Here is a 27,650-nt window from a genome sequence, read left to right as displayed (position 1 = left end):
TAGAAAGTTCAAAAGAACAGCATTTATTTGAGTCTTTTGTAACATTATAAATATCTTTAAAGTCACTTTTGATCAATTTAACGGGTCCTTGATGAATAAAAGTATTAATTTCTTAAAAAAAATAAAAAAACTTTTAAAATGGTAGTAAATACCAAATTATTGACATAATTTTTCATTTTTGTCAATTTATCAAATTTACGAAAACTTCATATTTTTTACTGAAACTCTGATAGATTTTAGTTTACATGATTCTTTGATGAATAGAAAGTTCAGAAGAACAGCATTTATCTGAATCTTTTGTAACATTATAAATATCTTTAAAGTCATTTTGATGTCCTTGATGAATAAAAGTATGAATTTCTTTTAAAAAAAGCACTTTTAAAATGGTAGTAAATACCAAAATACACTACAGAGCCTGTGCGTCATTAATGAACACGCGGTACTCGATGACTCCCGTGTGTGTTGAGCATGTTTGTTGTGTTTCGGCACGTGTTTTAATCTCGTCGCTGATGCTCCATGTGTGTGAGAATGTTGTAAAGCAGAAGAAAGATCTGTGTGTGTGTGTGTGTGTGTGTGTGTGTGAGTGAGTGACCCTTTACACGTCCAGCGCTCACACACCGATGTGTGGAATTTGACCGTGTCCCGCCAGCTCCCGGCGCTGGAGTCGAGCCGACTGAGGCCATCACTGAGACACACACACACACAATCATAAACACATCAATAACAAACCCTGGTTATGCAGACGCGCTCTATTATAGTGTCGAGATCTACAGTTACACACACACACATCACACACACATCGGAGGATCGCGAATCAGTTAAAGTAGTGTTAATGTTTCTAGTTATTCTCAGTGTAATCTTCATAAAACGATTTGTATTTAATTAACTCTTATCCAGTAATTTTTGGGAAAGTCTGGAAAAGTCATGATACTTTGAGGGTGAAATTATAATAAAATTATGGAATATTAATATGGTAGTCATTCAGTACACTGTTATATACAGGTTTGGGTTTAGTAAGATTTGTAAGAAGTCTCTTCTTCTCATCAATGCTGCATTTATCTGATCAAAAATGCAATAAAAACAGTGAAATATTATTATAATGTAAATCATCTGTTTTCTATGTGAATATACAGTAAAGTGTAATTATGAATGTTCAGCATCATTACTCCAGTCTTCAGTGTCACATGATCCTTCAGAAATCACTCTAATATGAGGATTTGATGCTCAAGAAACATTTGATGTGTTGAAAACAGTTATTTACATTTTTATTTCAGGATTCTTTGATGAATAGAAAGTTCAAAAGAACAGCTTTAATCTGAAATAAAATCTTTTGTAACATTATAAAACTCACTTTCGATCAATTTAATGTATCCTATTAATTTCTCATATAATTGTATACCAAAATAAAAATAAATAAATAGTCTTTTAAACACCCTCAGAACTCATTAATGCACACGATTATATTCATCTTCAGACTGGCCAGAGTAATTGAGGATGATGTTCAGTGACTGATGGGATGCAGAGCTTTATGATTTTACTGTAAGACTCGCTCCGTAAAATCAATGCAGAAATCGAGTCGGAATATTCCCAGGATGAGGAGAGAGTGCGGTTTGTTTCACTAACCGGGTTACAGTGATCGTGTGTGTGTGTGTGTGTGTGTGTTTGTGGAGTCTAGACGGCTGAGGTTGTTCTGGCCGGCGGGTCGTGAGGTGTGTGTGTGTGTGTGTGTGTGTGTGTGTGTGTGTGAAGGGTCGGAGGTCATGTACAGTTATTCTTCACCGTTTGGTGAGGATGTCGAGACTCGGCTTCGGGCGTCTCTTTACCGCGGTACTTTCTGGAGTGGATGTGTGTGTGTTGTTTACTTTCACTCCGATGAAACTCGTGTGCTTATTAATAAAGGATTAATTCCCGTTGTGTTGATTTGCGCGACAGGCCTGTGTCTGCTGTGTGGAGGATGGCATTATTATCCGGACGTTAGTTCCGGTCCGCAGAGCTGATTGAACACGAGCGCTGGTATTCTCACTGATTGGTCCTTTCCGCGTGTTTTCTGCAGAAATGCACACAAATATCTGCCGTATTGTGTCTGAAATGTCATTTACTCAGAGATCCCACACAGTTATAAACATGGGGGAAAGTGCCGTATATATATTATCTCTGTAAAAGTTCTATATGCTTTATATTAATATTTAAATGTATTGAAATTCATATAGTAAATATACTTTTTGAATAATATTAAAAAATCTCAAAAGCACATTTTTATAATAAAATTTAAATCTATTCCAAATATTGTTACCTTATGTTTAAATGCTAATCCATACAGAAATGTAAAAAAAGTATATTAAAATTTAAATCTGTTATGAATATTGTTACTTGAGAGTTAAATGCCAGTGCCTCCTGAAATATGTCTAATGTTTCTCTGTTCTAGAGCAGGATTATAGTGAGTGTAACTGTGTGTTGCGAAGCTCGATGTGATGTCATGTACAGATCGACTGCATGATTGTGTGTGTGTGTGTGTATGATTGTGTGTGTTCATGAAACTGACGTCGTGATCCAGTGTTTCTGATGAACAAAACACTCGTTCACTGTGAAGTGACTTTAAGAGTGTGACGCCGTTTAGTGCTGAAGTGACACTTTAACACACACTCATCTGTGTTTCTGAGAGGGAGTGTGTGTGGGTGTGTCACTGTGTCAGTGTGAGTGTGTGTTTGTGAGTGAATGTGTGTGTTTGAGTGTGTTTGTGAGTGAATGTGTGTGTGTCTGAGTGTGTGTGCGCGCGCATGTGTGTGTCTGTGTCACTGTGTCAGTGTGAGTGTGTGTTTGTGAGTGAATATGTGTGTGTCTGAGTGTGTGTGAGTGTGTGTGTGTGTGTGTGTGTGTGTGTGTGTGTGTGTGTGTGTGTGTGTGTGTGTGTGTGTGTGTGTGTGTGTGTGTTTGTGAGTGAGTGAGTGAGTGTGTGTGTTTGTCTGTCAGTGAGTGAGTGTGTGAGTGAGTCAGTGTGTTTGTGAGTGACTGAGTGTGTGAGTGAGTCAGTGTGTGTCTCTGTATGTGTGTATATATGTGTGTGTGTGCGTGTGTGTATATATATATATGTGTGTGTGTGCGCTGTACGTGTGTGTAATATATGTATGTGTGTGTGTGTATATATATATGTGTGTGTTTGTGTGTGTGTGTGTGTGTATATATATATATGTGTGTGTGTGCGTGTGTGTGTATATATATATATGTGTGTGTGCGTGTGTGTATATATATATATGTGTGTGTGTGTGTGTGTGTGTGTGTGTGTATATATATATGTGTGCGTGTGTGTATATATATATATGTGTGTGTGCGTGTGTGTATATATATATGTGTGTTTGTGTGTGTGTGCGTATATATATATATATATATATATATATATATATATATATATATATATATATATATATATATATTAGAGGTGGGCATAGATTAATTTTTTTAATCTAGATTAATCTAGATTAAAATGGCTCATTTGAAATCTGCCGAAGGCATTCAGAATATGTGTGCTACCCAAATAATGACTATAAAAGTAAGTCTTTGAGAACGGGTTTCTCAAACCAGGCGGCGCATTAGAACAGGGGCTCATCTCCTGTTTCCAAAATGCATCACAAACTGCTTGAGAAAGCTGTTCTACTCATAGACTGTAAAAGGTTACTTCTGTACTGTTACCGTCCGTAGGCAACATAGGCCTATGTTATTATCAACTACTATAGGCTATCAATAAGGGATGGGCGATATGGCCTAAAATCTATATTGTGATATACATTGCAGCCTCTTGCGATAACGATATACAGTATATTATAATAAAACCATTTCAGAACAGGTTACACAGACCCTGCTAAACAACTGCTAAATTTTTTTTTTTTTAAAGGGTATATGTAGTTTTGAGAACATATATTGTGCAAAACTGTAAGTATACAACATAATTTTGCAGATAAATAAAATTTAAGTACACTAGCTGCAGAGATCTTAAGTAGGTCTAATGTATATTATAGCTTTGAGCTTATGAAACCCCAAATTTAAAGTTATAATATTGTCTAACTGATGTCTTTTCAGTTAAAAAGAAACACAACAACGATTCTTAAAATCGGGCGTAGACATAGATTATGTGTTAACGTTACACCACTAGATATATTGGAATGAGAATAATACGCGCACGCTGGTGATGTCATGTTTCGTTTTGAATTTGAGGTGGTAGAACGGATTAGTCGTGTGTTAACTTACCGAACCGTTACCCCACCACACACTCGGATAGTTTGCTGCTGTTTGTCGGACGGCTTAAATCCGAACCAAGTCCAAATTATGGATGTTGCAGTTTTCACTTACAGCCGTGTTTACTTAAGATGACAACGAATATGCGTTGCAGCCGGGTTACCTCGCGGCCGCGGGTAGATAGAGTCATCATAGCTTGTGTAGTAGAGCCATCTCCCAACCCAACTTGGGGAATAGATTAACGGCGATATTTTTTTTATCGCGCGATAAGAGTCTCGCGTTAACGCCGATAACGGCCCACCACTAATATATATATATATATGTATGTTTGTATGTTTGTATGTTTGTATGTATGTGTGTGTGTGTGTGTGTGTGTGTGTGTGTGTGTGTGTGTGTGTGTGTGTGTGTGTGTGTGTGTGTGTATATGTATGTGTGTGTGCGTGTGTGTGTATATATATATGTGTGTGTGTATATATATATGTGTGTGTGTGTGTGTGTGTGTGTGTGTGTGTGTGTATGTATGTGTGTGTGCGTGTGTGTGTATATATATATATGTGTGTGTGTGTGTCATCGCTTCATCAGGATGAATAATGAACACTGTGTCTTTTCATGGTTAAAATGAGGATTGTTCCAGGCGAGCGGATCACTGTGAGTCAGAGGTGAGAGAGAGACCGGACAGTATCAGAGTCTGAGATCGTTAGACGTTATCAGGATCTCGTTTACTCTTTAATCTGATGTAAACACAATCAAAAATCATAAAGAGACTTGATTATAGATCATTATTTGAGGAAATTGCCCTTTTCCTGTTGCGTAACACACACACACACACACACACACACACACACACACACACACACACACACACACACACACACCCCTTTGCAACTCTACATTTGATTGACAGCTCCAGTTCTGTCCAATCCCATGATCCTGTGCTGTAATAGTCATGTGACCTCTGCCCTGTCATTAATAGTGTGTGTGTGTTATCAGTGTTTCCTTCAGTGTGTGTTCTCAGTTTATACGCCCTCATTAACACAGGCGTCTCAATGAATCAGTGTTTGCTTTGTCACTTATTTGTCATTGTGTAGAACAAGATAACAGGTCACATGACCCACACATCCCCTTTTAAGTGTACAGTTCACTGAAAATGATCATTGTGTCGTCATTTACTCGCCTGAAGTCACTCAGATCTGTTCGACAGAGTAAATAATGATTCTTTACCGTCTGAACAGAAGCTCTTGTAAGTGTGTTAGCGGCTAGCGTTAGCGGAATGGTTAACTGTTCAGCGGCTAGCGTTAGCGGAATGGTTAACTGTTCACTCACTGTAACACACACAGGTGGGCGATTGTTGAGTTTATCAGCGCGGCCCCATTAATTAGGGTAATTAGTCTTGGCACGAGTGTGATAGTGTCTGACGGGCTCCAGTTCACACACACACACACACACACACACACACCCGGCGGCAGCGTTTGCTCTGCCTGATAACGGCTAATCGACAGCATTAATCACCCTGAGGCTCCACCGCGCTGTTTACTGTTGAGTTAGAGTGTGTGTGTGTGTGTGTGTGTGTGTGTGTGTGTGTGTGTGTGTGTGTGTGTGTGTGTGTGTGTGCATGTGTGTGTGTAAGAGAGAGAGCAAGTTTATACACTTCCATTCAAAAGTTTTGGCTAAGTAAGATAAAAAATGTTAAAAAAAAACAGTAAAAATAAATTAAAAATAAATACATTCCTTGATCAAGGACGCATTAAATTGATCAAGAGTGACAGTAAAGACATTTATAATGTTACAAAAGATTATATTTCAAATAAATGCTGTTCTTTTGAACTTTCTGTTCATCAAAGAATCCTGAAAACTAAAATGTATCACAGTTTCCACAAAAATATGAACACTGATAATAATCATAAATGTTTCTTGATCATCAAATCCTCATATTAGAGTGATTCCTGAAGGATCATGTGACACTGAAGACTGGAGTAATGATGCTGAAAATCACAGGAATATATTAAACTTTACTGTATATTCACATAGAAATCATATATTTTAAATGGTAAAAATATCTCACATTTTTACAGTATTTTTGATCAAACAAATGCGTCTTCGCTCTGATGACACACACACCATCAAGCCTCACAGTCCCAGATCAGTTTCAAAGCTCAATCCGATCCAGATCCGTTTAATCCGGCTGAAGGATCACATGATAAACTTCCTCCCGGGATTGTTTGGGATTGTTTGGGCCACCCTGAAGAAATCTTCAGTCTTTAAAGAGCTCCTCCCGCCCCTTAATTCCCACACTCTGCATCTCTATCCCTCATTATCCTTCTCTATCCTCCACTATCATTCACTCTCTCCCTCTTTCATCCGCGCACTCATCTCTCGTTAGCATACCAAAACTGCCCTTCATTTCCACATGCTTAAAGTGCCATCAATGCTAATTGCGCTCAGGCGTTCTGCAAAGGCCCCTCGCCGGGTCTTGTTTGGCCACTCGGTCGGGGGCCTGTGTGTTGGGATAACTGGGATAACTGGTTCCCCTCCCTCTTTGACCCCTGACCTTTGGGTTGCCACGGTGACGGTCAGTTTGGGCTGATGCTGATGGTGTTGTTTGACCACTAAAGCAGCGGATCGGAAACCGTGTGATGATCCGCTTTCATGCTCAATTGACCAAAGCAAGCCGAGAACACATGCGCTTCTGCTCTGAACTCTCACCGATCGAGCGCTGAGCTCCACCAGGGCACAGTTAATTGCATTTTGCATAAAGAAAGTCAAGTATTATATTATTTAAAGCATATTTAAAACACAAGTGAGAGTTTTTGCTTTACTGAAGTTATTTTATACTGTTGTTTATTATTTGAATTATTGAACACATGCACTTCTCTGCTCTAAACACCTCAGCGTCAACCAGAGTAGAATTAATTGCATTTTGCACAAATTATTTTGCATTATTTTCAACTATTATTAGCTTGTTGTGATGCAAAACCATCGCATAACGAGGAGAAAATGCTGCTTATTTTAAGCGCATTTTAAAACTTTTGAAAAAAAATACATCATGTTCTGATTTTATACTATAGTTTATTATTTTCACAATATCAGTGTTTTTGCAAAGAAAAATCTCATATTTTGAAGAAAAAATATATTTATATTTAAAATTGTTTAAATATTATACTGTTTAAAGCATGTTTAAAACACCATTGAACGTTTTTCTTTTACTGAAATTATTTTATGCTGTTATTTATTATTTATATTATTTTAAAGTAAAGTAGTTTCTGCAAAAGAATCTCATAATGAGAAGAAATAAATATAATATTTAAATAACATAATATATTTTTTAAGTACATTTTAAAACAACTGAAAATATACATCACTGTAGAACTGATTGTATAGTATAATTCATTATTTGCGAAATATCTCAGTATTTTTGCAAACAAATCTCATATTTTGAAGAAAATAATAACATATAAATTATATTATTTAAAACAGAATTGGAAGTATACATTACAGTTGTTTCTCATAATGAGAAGAAAATAATATTTAAATATAGTATTTAATTTAAAGTGCATTTAAAACAACAGAAATTGTCCATTACAGTAGTTTTTGCAAAAAGAAATCTCATATTTTGAAGAAAATAATATAACATTTAAATATGATATTATTTAAAGCACGTTTAAAACACAATGGAAAATTAATATCGCTGTAGTTTTTGTTGCACTAAATTGTTATTTGAAGTACATTTTAAAATACAATTAAAAAAAAAAAAATATATATATGACAGTACTTTTGCACAAAAAAACATACAATATTTGAATAATATATTATTTAAATGACATTATTTAAAGAACATTTAAAAACACGATTGAAAGTCACAATCACAATAGTTTTTGTTGTACTGAATTAATGCTGTAATTAATTATTTAAATCTGAAGTGCATTTTAAAACACATATTTTGCTGATTGAAAAAAACTAAATGTGGCGTTGCATTTGCAGTCATAGCGGGAAACGTGTTTAATTGTTATAAAAAATAAAACAATAAATCATCACCGATGTGCGATATGAGGATGTTTCTGACCTGGTGTTTCTTCACACTGATTCTGGTGTGATGCAGGACCGCCATCATTTACACCGTAACTCTTGGTCTGTGTGTGTGTGTGTGTGTGTCCGCAGTTACCCGTACAGCGAGGACTCGAGTCAGGGGAAGCAGTACATGAACACTCGGTGTCCCTCCTGGTGTGACCGAATCCTCATGTCCTCCTCGGCCAAAGACCTGATCCTGAAGGTGAGACTCCAAACACTGTGAAAACCTCCATTCCTTCCGCCAGATCGGCAAACATTTACTTTAAAAGCTTCATTTCTGCCTTTCATCTGGTCAGATTGTTCGTTAATCTGATGCAAAAATGCCATGCATTGAGAAATCATACTTAACTTGATCTTATGAAGTGATTGCACTATAAAAACACTACGTTTTACGAAACAAAATCAGCTTTTATTTAAACTAAACTGTCAAAATGACTCGTTTTCTTGATCTGCGTGATGAATCTGTTGTTTAAAGCATGTTTAAAACAGTTAAATGTATATCACTGTAGTTTTTGATGCATTGCATTTATTTTATGCTGATTAATAAATGTGTCTGGATTAGATGATTTTGGGTTAATTACATTTGGCAAAATTGCAACTATGCGCTCAACACATTAAAATGGACATTTGACGGAGTGCACGTAAATATAAAACTGTAATGCACATATTCTGTGAATCATAATCACAGTTCCACATAAGTTATGCTTATTTCATATGCAAATAGCAGTGGGCGTTTACAAGTCTTAAAGGAGACTTGTTGCATCTTGTTAAAATCAGGGTGGAAATAGACTTGTATTTCTACATTATGACAGTTTTTGATGTGGAAATCTAACTAGCATGATTGCCCCTCAGGAAACATTATAAAATATAAAATTGCAATGCAAGACTGACTTATATAATCTCATAGATCTTCAGATCTGAGATGAAACCAGATGTGTCTGGCAGAGCTGAGTTTCATGATCTTATTAAATTCATATTTTGTCCGTTCCTCTCAAGAAAGACGGTAGAAGTGCATAAGAAACAATATGAGTGGGTGCATAATAACCAGTAGGAATAATAAGAATAAACAATAATACACAATACAATAAGTGGCAATATGGACAGTATGAATAATAAGAAACAATATGCAGTAAGAACATAAATATAAGGATGTAGTGCAGGTTATGATAAAGTATGGAAGCTTGTTTCCACCACAGAATAAAACATTTTAAAAGATAATTGAGACTTTTTATCTCACAATTTCTCAGAATTGAGATATAAAGTCTGAATTGCGAGATATAAAGTCTGAATTGCGAGATATAAAGTCTGAATTGCGAGATATAAAGTCAGAATTGCGAGATATAAAGTCAGAATTGCGAGATATAAAGTCAGAATTGCGAGATATAAAGTCAGAATTGTGAGTTATAAAGTCAGAATTGCGAGATATAAAGTCAGAATTGCGAGATATAAAGTCAGAATTGCGAGATATAAAGTCAGAATTGCGAGATATAAAGTCAGAATTGCGAGATATAAAGTCAGAATTGCGAGATATAAAGTCAGAATTGCGAGATATAAAGTCTGAATTGCGAGATATAAAGTCAGAATTGCGAGATATAAAGACTGAATTGCGAGATATAAAGTCAGAATTGCGAGATATAAAGTCAGAATTGCGAGATATAAAGTCAGAATTGTGAGTTATAAAGTCAGAATTGCGAGATATAAAGTCAGAATTGCGAGATATAAAGTCAGAATTGCGAGATATAAAGTCAGAATTGCGAGATATAAAGTCAGAATTGCGAGATATAAAGTCTGAATTGCGAGATATAAAGTCAGAATTGCGAGATATAAAGTCTGAATTGCGAGATATAAAGTCAGAATTGCGAGATATAAAGTCAGAATTGTGAGTTATAAAGTCAGAATTGCGAGATATAAAGTCAGAATTGCGAGATATAAAGTCAGAATTGCGAGATATAAAGTCAGAATTGCGAGATATAAAGTCTGAATTGCGAGATATAAAGTCAGAATTGCGAGATATAAAGTCAGAATTGCGAGATATAAAGTCAGAATTGCGAGATATAAAGTCAGAATTGCGAGTTATAAAGTCAGAATTGCGAGATATAAAGTCAGAATTGCGAGATATAAAGTCAGAATTGCGAGATATAAAGTCAGAATTGCGAGATATAAAGTCAGAATTGCGAGATATAAAGTCTGAATTGCGAGATATAAAGTCAGAATTGCGAGATATAAAGACTGAATTGCGAGATATAGTCAGAATTGCGAGATATAAAGTCTGAATTGCGAGATATAAAGTCAGAATTGCGAGATATAAAGTCAGAATTGCGAGATATAAAGTCAGAATTGCGAGATATAAAGTCAGAAATGCGAGATATAAAGTCAGAATTGCGAGATATAAAGTCAGAATTGCGAGATATAAAGTCAGAATTGCGAGATATAAAGTCAGAATTGCGAGATATAAAGTCAGAATTGCGAGATATAAAGTCTGAATTGCGAGATATAAAGTCAGAATTGCGAGATATAAAGTCAGAATTGCGAGATATAAAGTCAGAATTGCGAGGTATAAAGTCTGAATTGCGAGATATAAAGTCAGAATTGCGAGATATAAAGTCAGAATTGCGAGATATAAAGTCAGAATTGCGAGATATAAAGTCAGAATTGCGAGATATAAAGTCTGAATTGCGAGATATAAAGTCAGAATTGCGAGATATAAAGTCAGAATTGCGAGATATAAAGTCAGAATTGCGAGATATAAAGTCTGAATTGCGAGATATAAAGTCTGAATTGCGAGATATAAAGTCAGAATTGCGAGATATAAAGTCAGAATTGCGAGATATAAAGTCAGAATTGCGAGATATAAAGTCAGAATTGCGAGATATAAAGTCTGAATTGCGAGATATAAAGTCAGAATTGCGAGATATAAAGTCAGAATTGCGAGATATAAAGTCAGAATTGCGAGATATAAAGTCAGAATTGCGAGATATAAAGTCAGAATTGCGAGATATAAAGTCAGAATTGCAAGATATAAAGTCTGAATTGCGAGATATAAAGTCAGAATTGCGAGATATAAAGTCAGAATTGCGAGATATAAAGTCAGAATTGCGAGATATAAAGTCTGAATTGCGAGATATAAAGTCAGAATTGCGAGATATAAAGTCAGAATTGCGAGATATAAAGTCAGAAATGCGAGATATAAAGTCAGAATTGCGAGATATAAAGTCAGAATTGCGAGATATAAAGTCAGAATTGCGAGTTCCAATTCTAAGGAAAAAAATTTTTTTTATATATTTTTTTACCTCAGAATAGTTTATATCTCACAATTCTGACTTTATATCTCGCAATTCTGACTTATATCTCGCAATTGCATATTATAAAGTCAGAATTGTGAAATATATACATGCAATTCTGAGATAAAAAGTCAGAATTGTGAGATTAAAAAGTTACAATTACCTTTTTTATTTTTCACTCTGTTGCGGAAACAAGCTTCCATAATAAAGTGATAAATGTGCTTGTGATAAAAGATTTTAGTTTTTTTAATGCAGGTTTTGTTTTTTGTTTTTTGGCATGCATGCATTGATTTTGCACGCAACAATAGAAGAAACTTCAGTGCAGTAACTTGATTTTTATTTGTGTGGATCAGAAACGTCTGCTTTCCTCCGTGCTCTAACTGCGCAGTGCGAACACACGCTGAACTGGATTGCTGTATAGCAGAATGTGAATGCGTCTGATGAAGTCTGCATCATGGACTCTAATGACGTGACGTCCTTCAGGTCGAGCGTTAATGACCTCTCACACACACTCCAGCGCCGCGCTAGTGAGTGCCTCAGACAGACGGTGTGTTTGCGTTACAGATTGTTCAGACACGGCCTGTAAACAGCCTCATCTATCATGACACGCTCTGTTAGCCGCACGTCATGTTGTTCTGTGCTATCCGCGGCCTAACACGCGGAGGTCCGGCGGAGGTAATGAAGAGCCAGTGAAGCGCAGGCCCGGACCCGCACTCATCTGTTTATCTGTCTAAAGATTACGCAACCCGAAAATCCACAATTTTATGCTGCCTTTGTAAATTACCAAGCCTGCGTTTGATGAATGTATCGCGCTCGGGGACGCTCGGGCTGCGTGTGTGTGTTCTTGTGTTGCTGAAGTTCACTCGCGCGAGTGTGTGATGGTGTTTTCACAGACTCGGAGAAACACAATCTCGCGCGTGCGTGTTTTTAAAGTGCACTGCATCATATTTCTGTCTCGCTCCATTCAGAGCATTATTTTCAGTTTAGGGGAATTATGATTAATGCTTTTGCTGCTTTTGGAGCTCCTGAAGTTCCTGCTCTGATTTATTGGCACTTAAGTCTAACAGAATTAGAGTATTCTACATGGATTCATTTTGTGTCTTTAATCGCGTTTTGTGTGTGTTTGTGTTTTGCAGCCGGAGAATGAGGAGAAATCAATAACGTATGACAACATCGGACCCAATGTGTGTATGGGAGACCACAAGGTACGACTTACCAACGTGTGTGTGTGTGTGTGTGTGTGTGTGTGTGTGTGTGTGTGTGTGTGTGTGTGTGTGTGTGTGTGTGTGTGAGTGAGTGAGTGAGTGAGTGAGTGAGTGAGTGAGTGAGTGAGTGAGTGAGTGAGTGAGTGAGTGAGTGAGTGAGTGAGTGAGTGAGTGAGTGAGTGTGTGTGTGAGAGTGAGAGTGTGTGTGTGAGAGTGAGTGTGTGTGTGAGAGTGAGTGTGTGTGTGAGAGTGAGTGAGTGAGTGAGTGAGTGAGTGAGAGAGAGAGAGAGAGAGAGAGTGAGTGTGTGTGTGTTTGTGTTTGTGTGTGTGTGTGTGTGTGTGTGAGTGTGTGTGTGTGTGTGTAAATGTGCGTGTGTGTGCGTATGTGAGTCAATCTGGCTGCAATGCAATCTAAACATTTTAAACTCACCAGTTTTAAGGAGAAAAAAGAAAACAGAGACACAGTCTAAATATTAAATTACTGAAATGTTCCTGAATGTGTGTGTGACTGATTCAGACCCAATCAAGCTCAGTGTACACACCCGCGCACACACACACACACACACACACACACACACACACACACACACACACTCACTCACTCACACACACACACACACACACACACACACACACACACACACACTCTCACTCACTCACTCACCCACACACACACACACACACACACACACACACACACACACACACACACACACACACACCCACACACACATACTCACTCACTCACTCACTCTCACACACACACACACACACCCACACACACATACTCACTCACTCACTCACTCTCACACACACACACACACACACACACACACACAGTTCTGTTCCTCCTGTGATGGTGTAATAGATATAAGACAGTCAAGACCAATCAAAAAACAGTATGCAAATAGATTCTGGAAAGAATACCAATTGGAATTCAGTATGCAAATGATGCCAGCCCTGTTAACAGTGTGAGTGAGAGGTTATTAAAAAACACAAATAGATTTAAATGATCTACAACACTTTTGATTCAGCTTACTTTTACAACACTGTTTTTTACATAGCAATTCGAGCTGAATTATAGAAAAAAAAAATTATGATTTTTGTTTATTTTATTATTTATACAATTTTAATCTGTTATTTTAGAGTTTGTTATAGTTAGTATTTAGTTAAATATTGCTAAATAATACTTGTTTTATTGTATAACTACTATTTTTTATTTTGTTAATAAAATTTCAATTATTTTAGAGAGAGAGAGAGAGAGAGAGAGAGAGAGAATGTGTGTGTGAGAGTGTGTTTGAGAGTGGGTGTGTTTGAAAGAGAGAGAGAGAGAGAGATACTGAGTGTGTGTGTGTGTGTGTGTGTGTGTGTGTGTGTGTGTGTGTGTGTGTGTGTGTGTGTGTGTGTGTGTGTGTGTGTGTGTGTGTGTGTGTGTGTGTGTGTGTGTGTGTAACCAGACAGACACACACCCGCCAAAATCATTCAGATGTTCTAGAAATGTAAGTGAATTTAGCACCCATGGAAGAACAGTTCAGACAGGTGTGTGTGTGCGTGTGTGTGTGTGTGTGTGTGTGTGTGTGTGTGTGTGTGTGTGTGTGTTCAGAACAGCTCATCCTCTAAAGAACTTGTTGAAACGCTGATCTCTCGTCTGTGTTTTTCTGCAGCCGGTCTACTTGTACTTTCGGTTAAACACAGGGGCAGGTAAACCTAATGCAAATAAGCACAAGTGTTGTGTCGTGCAGTGATGTGGTAAATATTTTCTTTTATCATTATTTTATTCTTATTATCTTTATGAATATGGCTCTGTTATGACTCATGATAGACGTGCAGAAGTTCTCATGATCTATATGTGTGTGTTGGCCAGGAAAATGGTGCCAAAAGGTGGAGAAGATTTCATGAAAAGCGGCCCTGTGCGAAGCTCCGAAGCACACACACACACACACACACACACACACACACACACACACACACACACAATCACACACACACACACGCACGCACACAGAGGACCCTGTAAAGACTTTTCAGCAGGACTGACCAGTCGCATTTGTCGCAGTGCATGCAATCATGTCCATAGAAACGACACACTGAGTTCATGAATGCTTCAAGAGTCGAGATCATGGACACACACACACACACACACACACACACACACACACACACACACACACACACACACACACACACTCAATCTCCATCAGATGCTCTTCTCTGACGTCTCTCAGCCTTGTTTCCAAAACTCTAATATAGACCATCAGAAATTACTCTACAGTTTTTAAAAAGCATACTTGCAAATTTTAGATATGCCTCTACATAATATTTCAAGCTACTTCCATACAGTATGTAAGATGTTTTAAAAAGTGCAATGCAAACAAAAAAAAAATGTTGTTGTATTTCTCTATTGCTAGGTTTATTTGTACATTGGATTATCTTTAATGGAGATTTCTAGAGTTCTGTGTGTTAGAATAGATAGGTATATTCTGTTTGATTTTCTTTCTTTATGGATTATTGTTCATCTTTGATTTCTGATTTGTTGTTGCTCGCACTCGCAACCGCCAACTCTCATTTTATATACTGTACTTTTTAAAGAGATAATTTATAATTCGTACCAAAACTATTATATGCTGACATATTGACTCAAACAGCTGCTTTTGGGTGTAAAGTTTCACATGTTTGAATAGTTATAAACAAACAATGAAATCCACATCATTATTAGCAGAATATGCCATTTCAGCCAATATGATTTATATATATAAATATATATATAGCCAATTTAAAGTTTGTTTTTTAAGCAGTGCCATAAACCATGCAAATATATACGATAGTTTCTATAGCAGTCTTGCTCGGTTATTACAGTACTGTTCTTATTCTAACTTATTTCTGTGTAATAATGTTATGGTTCTGAATGTGATATTTCGATAGGCCTGGGTATCTTAAAAATCGCTGTATCCTTTTCTCTCTCTCTTTTTTTTTTTTTTTTTGTATGATTTTTTTGTTTCTATATTATTGTGCCATGGTGCCGACTATTGAATTGAACTCAGTCATATGTAGAGTTTAAGTTATAAATCAGTTCAGCTGTAAGAGGAGAAAACACTCAAATTAAGGACCAGGAGAAATCTCTTTACACTTTACTTGACAATGTCCATTTCACACACCATGTGTTTTTACAAACATAATCACACATGAAGTCCGTGCATCAGTATTTTACTTCAGTCACACTGTTACGTGAACACTGTACAGTAAAGTGTGAGTGTTTCTGGTTGACTCCTCGTGTGTGTTCTCAGCATCAGTGCCGTTCGCTCCTCCTGGTTTAATTCTACACTACAGAGTTGACAGATTAGATTGATCCTTCGTTTCTGAATCAGTGGAAATGATTTTGTGTCGCTTTGACAGTGATTTGCTTAGAAAAACTGCTTGTTAACTGTTTTCCCCAGCAGGGCAGGAGATAGGATTCACTCTTTTCTTTAAGCAGATAGCGATTAGACCTCTGGATGGCAAGACCTCCAAAAGCAATAAAACCATTAGAACTCAATGAATGAATGAATGAATCAATTCCTCTTTGTCATTAGTCAAGCACATCAGAAAGCCCTTGAGATTCACTGAACAAGCCTTTGACATTTAGATGTATCTTGCATGAACATTTATATTATATTGTTTTTTTGTTTTGTTTTTTTGGGGGGGGGGGTAATAATTTTGATGAACAATAATTTTGATGAACAATATTACATTATACAATATGATATTATGTGTTCATCAAACTGTTTATAAAAATTCATATATTATTGAACATATGATATAGCCTAATAATTTGTTATAGCGGATGTTTTAAGATGTCTCGGGATGAAATTACGCAAGTCACATGACGCATAAAACTCCCACAAACAAAAGGTTCGGAAATATGTCATGTACGTATATATATATATCAACACGATTTAACAACGTTTACGAATATTTTTGTAACCACAAAAGTTAAGATTACAAGTTAGTTATAGATGTTCGCGACATCGCTACGCGCGTTTTTCGTTACGATCAATATCGAAAACGTGTGCGAACTGCGAAGTAGTGTACTGTCATTACTTATACGCCTAACTTTTAAAAATACATTTATATATCACGATTTTTTTTTTAAAGTGTCTTTAAGGGTTGATGTGGTCACGAGACATTTGCATTACTCAAATCCGCGAATAACACTGACAAAACAAGTTAGCCTTCCTGAAATCTGTTAAATGATTCGCGTGCAAGAAGGCTCGTTTAGACTAAGAAATACATATATCAGAAAATCTGTGAATGCATTATTTAAGGCCTTCTGCCCTGCAGTTTGGGCTCTTAAAAATAAAAACTCTTAATGTCTGTAACCATGAAAAGAGACGAAATATTCCTCTTATTACAAGGAAAAAGCCGAATGAATGTTTATGATCTTATTAGCAACAATCATGTAGGAATTTTATTATCATTACTATGCTATTAATAATAGCCTATTAATGCACGGATATATAATATGCATTTGTTTGCACCTTTCGCGTGGCCGAGCTAAAAAAAAATGCGCTACAATAACACGATAAAATGGTTTAAACAAATGCATGGAATTATAAAGAAACCAGGACAAATGTCAAATATTGGCTTGTTAAATAATTTATTGATAATACAAAGTTTTTTTCTTCCTTCATCACGGAAGCAATAATATTCTCTTCATCGATATTTATGTCCATCTTTGAGTATTTTTTCGTGTTGTGAGGTAAAACATAAACTCCTTCCATTGAAAGTATAAGCGGCCAAAAAAAGGACATTGTTAAAACAAATTCTATTCACATCATTTACAGCACTGGCACTTTTTATACACTTTGTGTACCTGTTTTCAAAATAATAAAAAAGTGAAACTTTTAGGCGAAAGAGGCGTCGTTATTCTTCTGCGATCGAAGACAAAGATGATCTTAATTGATGATGATGATGAGGGGAAAGTTGGCACGTCTTCGTGATGCTTTCATAACATAATTTACTCAGTAAAAAATATATATACATCTCACGTCCACTTCTAACTGTACAACCGCATTCAAAGCAAAGCAAAAGCCGCGTGAACAGTGTGTTTATACCCTGCTTAACTCTGCCTCATTTTCCCAGAAGAATCTGAGGCAGATGATGATGAAGATGAAGATGATAATGAAGAGTCTTTTCTCAGTTTCATCACAAAGTGTCCGAGCTGTTACTGCACGGGCTGATGAGCGACAGGTTACTCGTCTTGTGCTTTTTCAACAGTCTTGTGATTTTCTCGTCGTCGGAGTTCGGGTCCAGAGGTTTGTTATATTCATCATCCTCCTCGTTGTCCGAGCTCTCCTTCATCTTCTCCGTCTCTGAGTCGTGTTTCTTCTTGGCCGTGGCCATCTCAGCCGCGTGCCTCTTCCGCCATTTGGTTCTTCTGTTCTGAAACCAAACCTGAGAGAGAGAAAAACACTTCAGCACACTGGCCTTCTCAGGGGTAAATGCGACAGTTAAATGCATTAAACCAAGCTTTAAAAAAAAATAATAATAATCAATTAATCTAAATGTAACTATAGTGCAAAATGAATTTTAAGTTGACCAGAGAGTGTGTAAATATTATGCCTAACGCTGTGAAATGATGTGCAACATTGACCGCAATAATCCCAATCATTTTCATTTCAAAATTATAAATGTTGAGTTTTGCTTATTTGTAAATTCATACACTAAAACATTCTGGGTTGTTTCAACACATGTTTGGGTCAAATCTGGCGAAATGTACCGTTTAAACCGTTGGTTTAAATTTTTTTATTAAAATTTGAACCCAACGGTTTTAACGGTAGGCTATCGCACACAGCCTAACTGACACTTCCACAGATATAGGCTAATAATCTTTACTCGGCCGTTTACATTGAGTAAAATGTTTAAAAATATGTTAAAGTTAATAAAACCCCGTGTCTATCTACCTTGACTTGACTCTCGGTCATTCCCAGAGAATAGGCGAGTCGAGCTCTCTCTGGACCGGCCAGGTATTTGGTCTGTTCGAAGGTTTTCTCCAGCGCGAAAATCTGCTGTCCTGAAAACGTCGGTCTGGAATGTTTCTTCTTGCCATCCTTGTCCAGCATCATATTCGCCTGGGCTGAAGAAAACGAGACACGGTCAGCCAAATAAAGACATTTAACTTAACATTATGGGGGAAATATGGTTGTCATGCCACGAGAGACCCACAACTTTTAGACACACTGCAAAATAATATTCCAACAATCTGAGCGACTCTGAGCGAAATAAGGTTCTCCAGCCTATATAGATGGTTCCATGAAGAACCTTTAATGGAATCTTTCCATTAGCCACACAACAATTCTAAATAGGAAATATGTTCTTTAGATTGTTAAAATGTTAGAAAAAATAGTTTGTTCAAAATATATTAGAACTAATCACTAAAAGGATTATTATTATTATTTTGTATATATAAAAAATATATTAGCCTATATTATTATTATTATTTGGATATTTGTGGAACCCAAAACGGTTACACTGGAAACAACCCCTTTTGGAAGCTTTCATTTTTTAAAGTGAGGCTGTTTAGATTGTCATTTAGGCCAGGAAAACTCACCCGGACAGCTCACCCGCGGGTCTCTCCAGGGCGACCCTTGCATCATTCCCGGCCAGAATATGGGCGCCCTGCCGGGCAGCTCCGTCAGGGGTTTGGGATACCGAGACACGGCCGCCGGGTTGAAGTACATCCCAGCTGTTGTGGCCAAGCCGTTGATCCGGGGAAAGCCCGAGAGAAGCTGTCCGGCCGTGGTGATGGGTCTCCCCAAGATATCGCTTATTCCATGCGGTGTTCCGAGCGGGATCTGAGAGTTCAGGTTGGCGAAAGAATGAGCCTTGAAGCCCGCGGGGTTCTGCAGGGTGTACGGGAATAAAGAGGTCTTCATCTCGGTCATGTTGTGCAGCGCAGCCAGTGGAGTGCTGCCCAGAACGAACGCACTCTGCCGGTTACTATCCATCTGCCCGACCGCTAACATCGGTGCGTGTGAACCACACGATCAACCGCCAAACAACAACAACAACACATACAAAGTACAACAAAGTTTAGTGCAACAACTCATCCAAGGGAACGAATACTGCGAGTTTCACAAGTTCTGCGAATGTTTCCCCATACAGAAGTGTCCTAGTTCAGGCGAGTGAGGGAGTTTCCGAAGCAGAATCCAGACGGCGGCCGTCGACAGATCTCACGCCCGCTTTGAGTGCTTCAAACCCCGCATCTGAGGCGCCGATCGCCGGGCAATGGACTCTATCAGTGATGACGAGCTGATAACCGGCAAGCGCGTGTCTCCTATTGGATGACGCTAAGTGACGCCATTCTCTGATTGGAGGAAGCGCGGCGGCGAATTTGCATGCGCGTAACCTGGACAAAGCCGTACTCCATCAAGCTCGTATTGTAGCGCCTTTAATGACGCGTCGCACTGTAGAAATCATTGTTTCAACATTTGACACAATAGACGCGTTTACTTTATGACGCTGGCAGAGTAAGTACATTAACCTCGTACAAAGGTGTCGCTAATTATATTAAAAGCCGGTCATTTCATTATTTAAACGTGTCGTTTAGAACAAACTTAACCTTTATTTTTTAGCGCGATCTCATTTGTAGTTCATAATATAAAATGCGAAAACTATTTAATTGGTTATTAAAACGTGCGCTCCTTGTATAAGTATATACTTTATACTTATAGAATATTTTACGCATATGAAATATTAATACGCGTCGCCTGTTGCCTGCGTCTCTCTTGCATATTAGGCCTATTAATAACGAAAAATGGTATTATTAGCCTATTGGAAATGTAGCTCGCCATTTTTAGCGTATAAAATGTTGCAAGAATCTGTTACAGTTTTACAAATGACATGAGACCTTGTTAACGTCATGATTTGTTGCTAAAAAATAATCCTCAAAATATATAATTCGCATAAAAAAAAAGTCAGGCAATGTTTTACTGTGCAAAATTAAATGCAACTCTTCAGCGACGGTTTAATTCCCAGAGTCTTATTTAATTCAGTCTTCAGATATTAAACTCACTGATGCTGATAATATCTCATCTAAAGATTTCTCCTTGTCTGATATCATCATTAATCTAAATATATAAATGAATATTAAGCCGCTTGTAAATTTGCTGTTATTATTGTTCCTGTCTTAAACATCTTGAATGTTCCGTGTTGTTTTCCTCGTAATCTCCGTGAACTGCAGAGACAGAGATCATCTGGACATGTTTTATGGATCTGTCAGTGAAATATGACCATGCTGGATTTTAAAAGGGTTCAACATTATTTAGACCTTCATCAAATGAAATGCGCCTTTTGAAATATGACTTTCCATTACGATAATAAAAGGACTCTCCGATTATTTCTATTTATTTATAGACGTTAACAAAAGGGTTTATTGTGGCTTGTGTATTCGTGGTTATTTTATCTATATCATTTGCATTTAAAAACTCATTTATTGATTTATTGTTTCATCATAATATTCCTAAACGTCATGTAATCCTCTTGATCAACAGAAGTTTCTTGTCAGTTGTGTAATTTTATTTTACTGAGTTCATCTGTAATTTCATAACGTCGTTGTAATTCAGTTGGACTTTAATAAAATCACTGTCAAAAAAGGAGGAAACAATTTACATTAAAGAGTGAATTATTATTATTATTACTTTTTATATTTCCCTTTACTTTAAAAGCAAAAGCTTGATTGTATTTACATTATATTAAGATCATGTAAAGTTTTTGTTGACACATTACTGCATTTTAATAGTTTGTGAAAAGTATCCAGTTATTGTTTGTCTTTTGTTTAACGTGTAAAACATCATTTAATCAGTTCTGTGCTACAAATATTTTTTCTTTATAAACTATAACATCGGTATAAACTCTCATCTAAACGAAATCCCGAGTGGAACTTGGCCTATTTAAACAATTGATTTGACCTAAATACGTTAAGATCAAAGGCAGTAATAATAATAATAATAATAATAATAGCAGCCTGATAATAATAATAATGAGAGTTTCTGTTGTATTTGCCACATTTGAATGGTTTGCCTTTCCCGCAGGCCTATAGGCTGTACATTGACAAATGAACTAAAGATAATGATGTATTTTTGAGCAGTATGTGAGTGTTTTTTTTTTTTTTTTTTTTCAGGTCTTTGGCAGAGGATATTATAGTAGTCCTAAAAAACCCTTGTTTTCAAATAAATTAACTTTAATTGATTAAAACACAGCACTGGTTGATTTGCGCGAGACTCTGCGTTGATTTCCAGATAAACAGCGACACCTGCCGGTCAGAGCGAGAACTGCACGCCAACACTGACTCCGCGTATTAACTAAATATGAAGTCGTGTCATAAATGTCATAAAGCACATATTTATCGGTTGTTTTTCTCATCAGGTCTCAGCAGGGCATGTTTGATGAAGCTGTTATGTGGGCTTGTCTCAATCACTTCTCCTATATTAGTGTTTTGGCAATGCAAACTTCTTTTCACTATGCCATTTTACTGTATGGATAAGAGAAATATTACACAGAAGAAACAAAGGTTGGGAAAGACACGAGGAAAAGTAAAAGAAGAGTAAATTTCGACTTTTTATCCAATATTTTGACTTTTTAAATATAATTTAGTAGCTTGTGTCATAATTTAGACATTTATCTCATAATTATGAACTTGAATGTTATAAAATATTTAGGCCTATATAAAATATTTGTATGTCATAATTATCACTTTAATGTCATAATTTCTAGTTTTTATCCAATTAATTTGACTTTTAATCATAATTATGGCTCTGTATATCATAATGTTGACATTTATCTTATAATTATGAATTAGTATGTTATAATGATCACTTTTATGTCATAATTTCGACTTTTTATCCAATTAATTCGACTTTAATCATAAGTATTATGGTTTAGTTTGGCATAATTTCGACATTTATCTCATATTTATGTCTTGGTACTTATGTCATAATTTCGACATTTATCTCATAGTTATAAATTAGTATGTCATAATTAAATGTTGTGTATAATAAAATTATGTGATTAATAATTTTGAATGTCAGAACTGTGACCTTTTTATGTCATAATCTTTTTTCTTTTTTTTTTTTCTTATGGCGGGAATGTTCTTCCATTCACATCCCAACTTTTTAAACTGACACGTGACCAACACAAACTAACACAACACGTGATTACCCTCTGCTGGTAGAGACTGTAACTACACTAAATTGGCTACAAAAAAATATTTCTTCATTATTATGGCAATTGAAAAATATCTGTGCATCCTATTTATTATTATTATTATTGTTATAGTTGTCGTTATCATGTATTAAATGTTTTAAACCACTGCCTGAATGATGACAGAATGATAATTTTTAGCTGAATTATACAGATAAGCTTTAGTGAGGCGGTGCTGCCGCCCTGTGGCCGCGACACACACAAACACTAGGACTGCAGCGCACATTCACTTGTCTGATGAATAAGATTACTTTAATACTTAACTTCATCTCTCTTGTGAGTAATGAAGCGTGCTTGTCTCAGAGGGAGGAGGAATGTGTGTGTGCTGCAGTTCTTCCTCCAGTAGATGGCGACACACACCAGGAGAAACAGCTGGTTCACTAAACCTCCTCACACACACTCTCTTTAGTCTTCGGACAGCTTCACTGATACAGAACCACACACACACTCGATCATCGCGATCCCGGGAAACTCGCCGAGATCAACAACACGAGCTCGAGTAATGGAGATCACGTGGCGGAAGTTTAATAACTCTGGAATTCACGGCCTTTTTGCGACAGATCTGCTCAGACCATTTCCAGTGTTAAATCTGCTAAAAGCTCATTTATTAACGACGGCTTTCAATTACACGGGTTATTACTTCTTAGGTGTGTGGTTGTTTTATGTCGTTTCCTTGTTGTATGTTTGTTTTATTATTATTATTATTATTATTATTATTATTATTGTTGTTGTTGTTGTTGTTGTTGCACAGCACTTTGGGCAACCTTGGTTTTATTGAAATGTGCTTTACAAATAAATAATAATAATAATAATAATAACAACCAGATATTTGTCTAAGCCAGTGTCCGCCGCATTAGAAACAATCATGCTGTTGTAAATCACAATTGTGAGATGAAAACTCGAAATTATGGTATGAGAAGTCATAATTATGACATGGGCCTACTAAGTCGATAGAAAGCCAATTTTCCTACAGAAGAAAAAAACACGCTGTTGCAAATTATTAATTGTGAGGTAAAAATGATGGCATAAAAAGTCATAATTATGGCATATTAAGTAGAATGGGAGCCTATTTCCCCTCCACATAAGAAATAAATGCTGTTGTAAATAATTAATTGTGAGGTCAATACCTCAAAATTATGGTATAAGTCATAAGTATGACATACAAAGGCGAAATTGACATAAAAAGTTGAAATTATGACTTCAACACTCATAAATATGACAATTTCGACTTTTTATCATTTTCACTATCACAATTATGGAATAGTATAATTTCGAAATTTATCTTCATAAAAATAATAAAAAATGTAATAATTATTACATTTATGTCATAATTTCAACATAGAAAGTCATAATTTAGATTTTTATCTAATTATTAGAATTTTTAATCATAATTAGTGTCATAATTTCGACATTTATTTATAATTATGACTTAGGATGCCATGATTATCACTTTTATGCCCTAATTTCGACATATAACGCATAATTTCGATTTATAATCTAATAATTTGACTTTTTAATCATAATTAGTATGTCATAATTTCGACATTTATCTCCTAATTATTTTTTAGTAAAGTTAGAATTTAGACTTTTTAATATCAGAATTTCAACTTTATTCTTTTTCTTATATGGCACAAATGAGCTTCCCTGCACATCAAATAGATAAACTGATATCAACTTTTTGAACTAACACATGACCAACACAAACTAACGCAACACGTGATCAGCCTCTGCTGGTAGAGACTGTAACTACACTAAACGGTTATTGATTCATGAATCATGACCAAAATCATAAGTGTGCGCAAGACTTAAAGAACACTACTGAGTGTCTAAATCTGTATCTGCTCACTTTCTCCATTATAGGACTTTCCAAACAGCAAGTCTTCAGCAAACATTATATAACTTTTATCAAGGATATCATGTATCTTATCATGGATACCATGGTAAGGTATAAGTACCTTGCTTTGAGTACCATATGCATAATCATTGTGCATGAATATGGCAATCATTTGTTTCTGTAGTGTATATCAAAGTGCCATGGTATCACCACAGTACTTTTCTGTAAGGCTACAGTATATAAATCAAAGTTTCATAATAATAAGCAAAAATCAAATTATTTCTTATTTTAATTCACATAATTATTCTATTTACAACTTAGATTTTTTTTGTATTTTTATTTTTACAGTAGTTAAGCTACACTCATATATTTCGATAGAAGTTATGAGTAAAAATATTTTTAAAAATCTTTAGTAACTCACGAACAGCTGGAAAACTCAAAAACTCAAAACTCAGCTGGAAAATTAACAAAGTCTTAAAATGTCATTCTATATAATGAATATACATTTTTCAATATATTACACAAATAATTAAATAGAAACGACAAGTAACACATTGAATTAAACTGAAGCCTCTCCTGCTGTTCTGTTTCTTCATACTCAGAATAGGTTTTGGCACCTGTTATGAGAACACACACACACACACACACACACACACACACACACACACACACACACACACACACACACACACACACACACACACACACACACACACACACACACACACACACACATTACTCATTGTGTAACTGGCCAAAAATCATTTGACTGATAATGTTATCGCTATTCCAGTCACTCCAGCTGACGTGTTCTGTGATTTCAAAGCGCTTTATTTTCATGGCTTGTTTAATGATAAAATACAAGTAATTTTTGCTGCTCAGACTTTTTGAATTTAATGATAAAATCATTTTTTTTTTTTGCTGCTCAGCCTTTGTTTAATGATAAAATACAAGTAATTTTCACCGCTCAGACTTTTTGAATTTAATGATAAAATACAAGTAATTTTCACTGCTCAGACTTTTTGAATTTAATGATAAAATACAAGTAATTTTCACTGCTCAGACTTTTTGAATTTAATGATAAAATTCAATTAATTTTCACCGCTCAGACTTTTAGAATTTAATGATAAAATACAAGCAATTTTTGCTGCTCAGTCTTTAAGTGTTTAATGATAAAATACAAGTAATTTTCACTGCTCAGACTTTGAATTTAATGATAAAATTCAAGTAATTTTTGCTGCTCAGACTTTTTGAATTTAATGATAAAATACAAGTAATTTTCACTGCCCAGGCTTTTTAAATTTAATGATAAAATAAAATTTTCACTGCTCAGACTTTTTGAATTTAATGATAAAATACAAGTAATTTTCACTGCTCAGACTTTTTGAATTTAATGATAAAATACAAGCAATTATTTGCTGCTCAGTCTTTAAGTGTTTAATGATAAAACAAAAGTAATTTTCACTGCTCAGACTTTTTGAATTTAATGATAAAATACAAGTAATCTTCACTGCTCAGACTTTGAATTTAATGATAAAATTCAAGTAGTTTTCACTGCTCAGACTTTTTGAATTTAATGATAAAATACAAATAATTTTCACTGCTCAGACTTTTTGTATTTAGTAATGAAAGAAGAAATCTTTGAATTTAATATTAAAATTGAATATAATGTTTTGAATATTATGATAAAACATAAAAGCAATTTTCACTGTTTAGATGTTTTGAATATAATGATAAAATACAAGCAAATTTCACTGCTCAGACTTTTTGTTTAATGATTAAATTCAAGCAATTTTCCAACAATCATTTGACTGATAATGTTATCGCTATTCCAGTTACTCGAGCTGACGTGTTCTGTGATGTCAAGCACTTTATTTTCATGGCCTGAACGACAGCAGTGCGGGGAGCATTTTAGTGAAGATGCCAGCTCTTCTGTTGAGAGTAAATTACAGTTCTGTGTTTCTGAACCGCTTGAGGATTCGCCAGCAGATGCAATAACATTATTCTCTGATGCCTAGCTCATCTCAGCAATGAACGTTTGGCTCACCGGGAAAAGCCTCTGACACACATAGACTCTGTAAAGCCAGTCCACTAAGATATAAAGAGATCTCCAGGCATCAGCCACCGGAAATTTTACACTGATATCCCCCTGGAGAGGCTTGTCATGGAGGCTACGGCCCTGTTATTGGTTTCTGTTTAGGCACGGCGAATCCCACGTCTCATCCAGCGGATAGAGAGTAAACAGATATGACATTCTCAGAAAAATACACTGAAAACAGAGTCCAAACAGGAGCTATTGATTAATCACCGGTCTGTCTGGCACGGATGAAAATGCATTGCGTGTTGTTGACGTGCCGTTATTATTATTCAGATCAAGTCAGTTCAATGTTGATTCAGTTCTGTTCAATATTAGTGCACACTGAATCTCATACAGTGATTTTTTTAAAAGTTTATTTGTGGGATTTAAAATGCATTGCTCTGTTTCTATCAGATGTTAGTAAATAAGTGACTGTGCACATGGTCAGATCTCAAATAATGGTTTTGTTTATAAGGCTCATTGCTGCTATTATTAAAGCATAACAAAATACAAACAAAGATATTCTCACATCAGTTGAATTGTAAATTCATGTTTCAAATCAACTTTTCAAATGGTTATGCTCATAAATTTCAATTGTTTTATTTATTGAGAAAATACACTCTCAAAAAAAGATTCAATGGAGTTCTAAATAGAACATTGTGGTTCTTGAATTTTAAAGAACCCTTTATGCCAAAAAGGAGAAACGTCTTAAATGATCGCAA

General features: G+C 35.8%; 2 protein-coding genes across 2 annotated transcripts in view; one reads left to right on the top strand and one right to left on the bottom strand.

The window, feature by feature from the left end:
- Positions 1-16,311, top strand: part of inpp5a (inositol polyphosphate-5-phosphatase A) — a 192,445-nt gene extending 176,134 nt beyond the window's left edge. The window contains exons 13-16 of the mRNA XM_081350793.1: positions 8,386-8,497; positions 12,713-12,781; positions 14,446-14,530; positions 14,646-16,311. Of these exons, the coding sequence (XP_081206919.1) occupies positions 8,386-8,497; positions 12,713-12,781; positions 14,446-14,526 (262 nt within the window). The 3' untranslated portion in view covers positions 14,527-14,530; positions 14,646-16,311. The remainder of the gene's footprint in view (positions 1-8,385; positions 8,498-12,712; positions 12,782-14,445; positions 14,531-14,645) is intronic.
- Positions 16,312-17,392: 1,081 nt separating this feature from the next.
- On the bottom strand, positions 17,393-21,410 carry nkx6.2 (NK6 homeobox 2). The gene is made up of 3 exons (XM_081350796.1): positions 19,368-21,410; positions 18,721-18,893; positions 17,393-18,211 (listed from the first exon to the last, which is right to left on the bottom strand). The coding sequence occupies exons 1-3, from the start codon at positions 19,780-19,782 to the stop codon at positions 17,963-17,965; spliced, it is 837 nt and encodes a 278-aa protein (XP_081206922.1). The 5' UTR covers positions 19,783-21,410; the 3' UTR covers positions 17,393-17,962.
- Positions 21,411-27,650: the final 6,240 nt, after the last annotated feature.

The sequence above is a fragment of the Scardinius erythrophthalmus genome (genome assembly GCF_964197995.2).
Source record: "Scardinius erythrophthalmus genome assembly, chromosome: 21".
NCBI lineage: Eukaryota > Metazoa > Chordata > Actinopteri > Cypriniformes > Leuciscidae > Scardinius > Scardinius erythrophthalmus.
The sequence above is the reverse complement of the archived record's forward strand: the minus strand, read 5'-3'. Positions and strand labels throughout refer to the sequence as shown.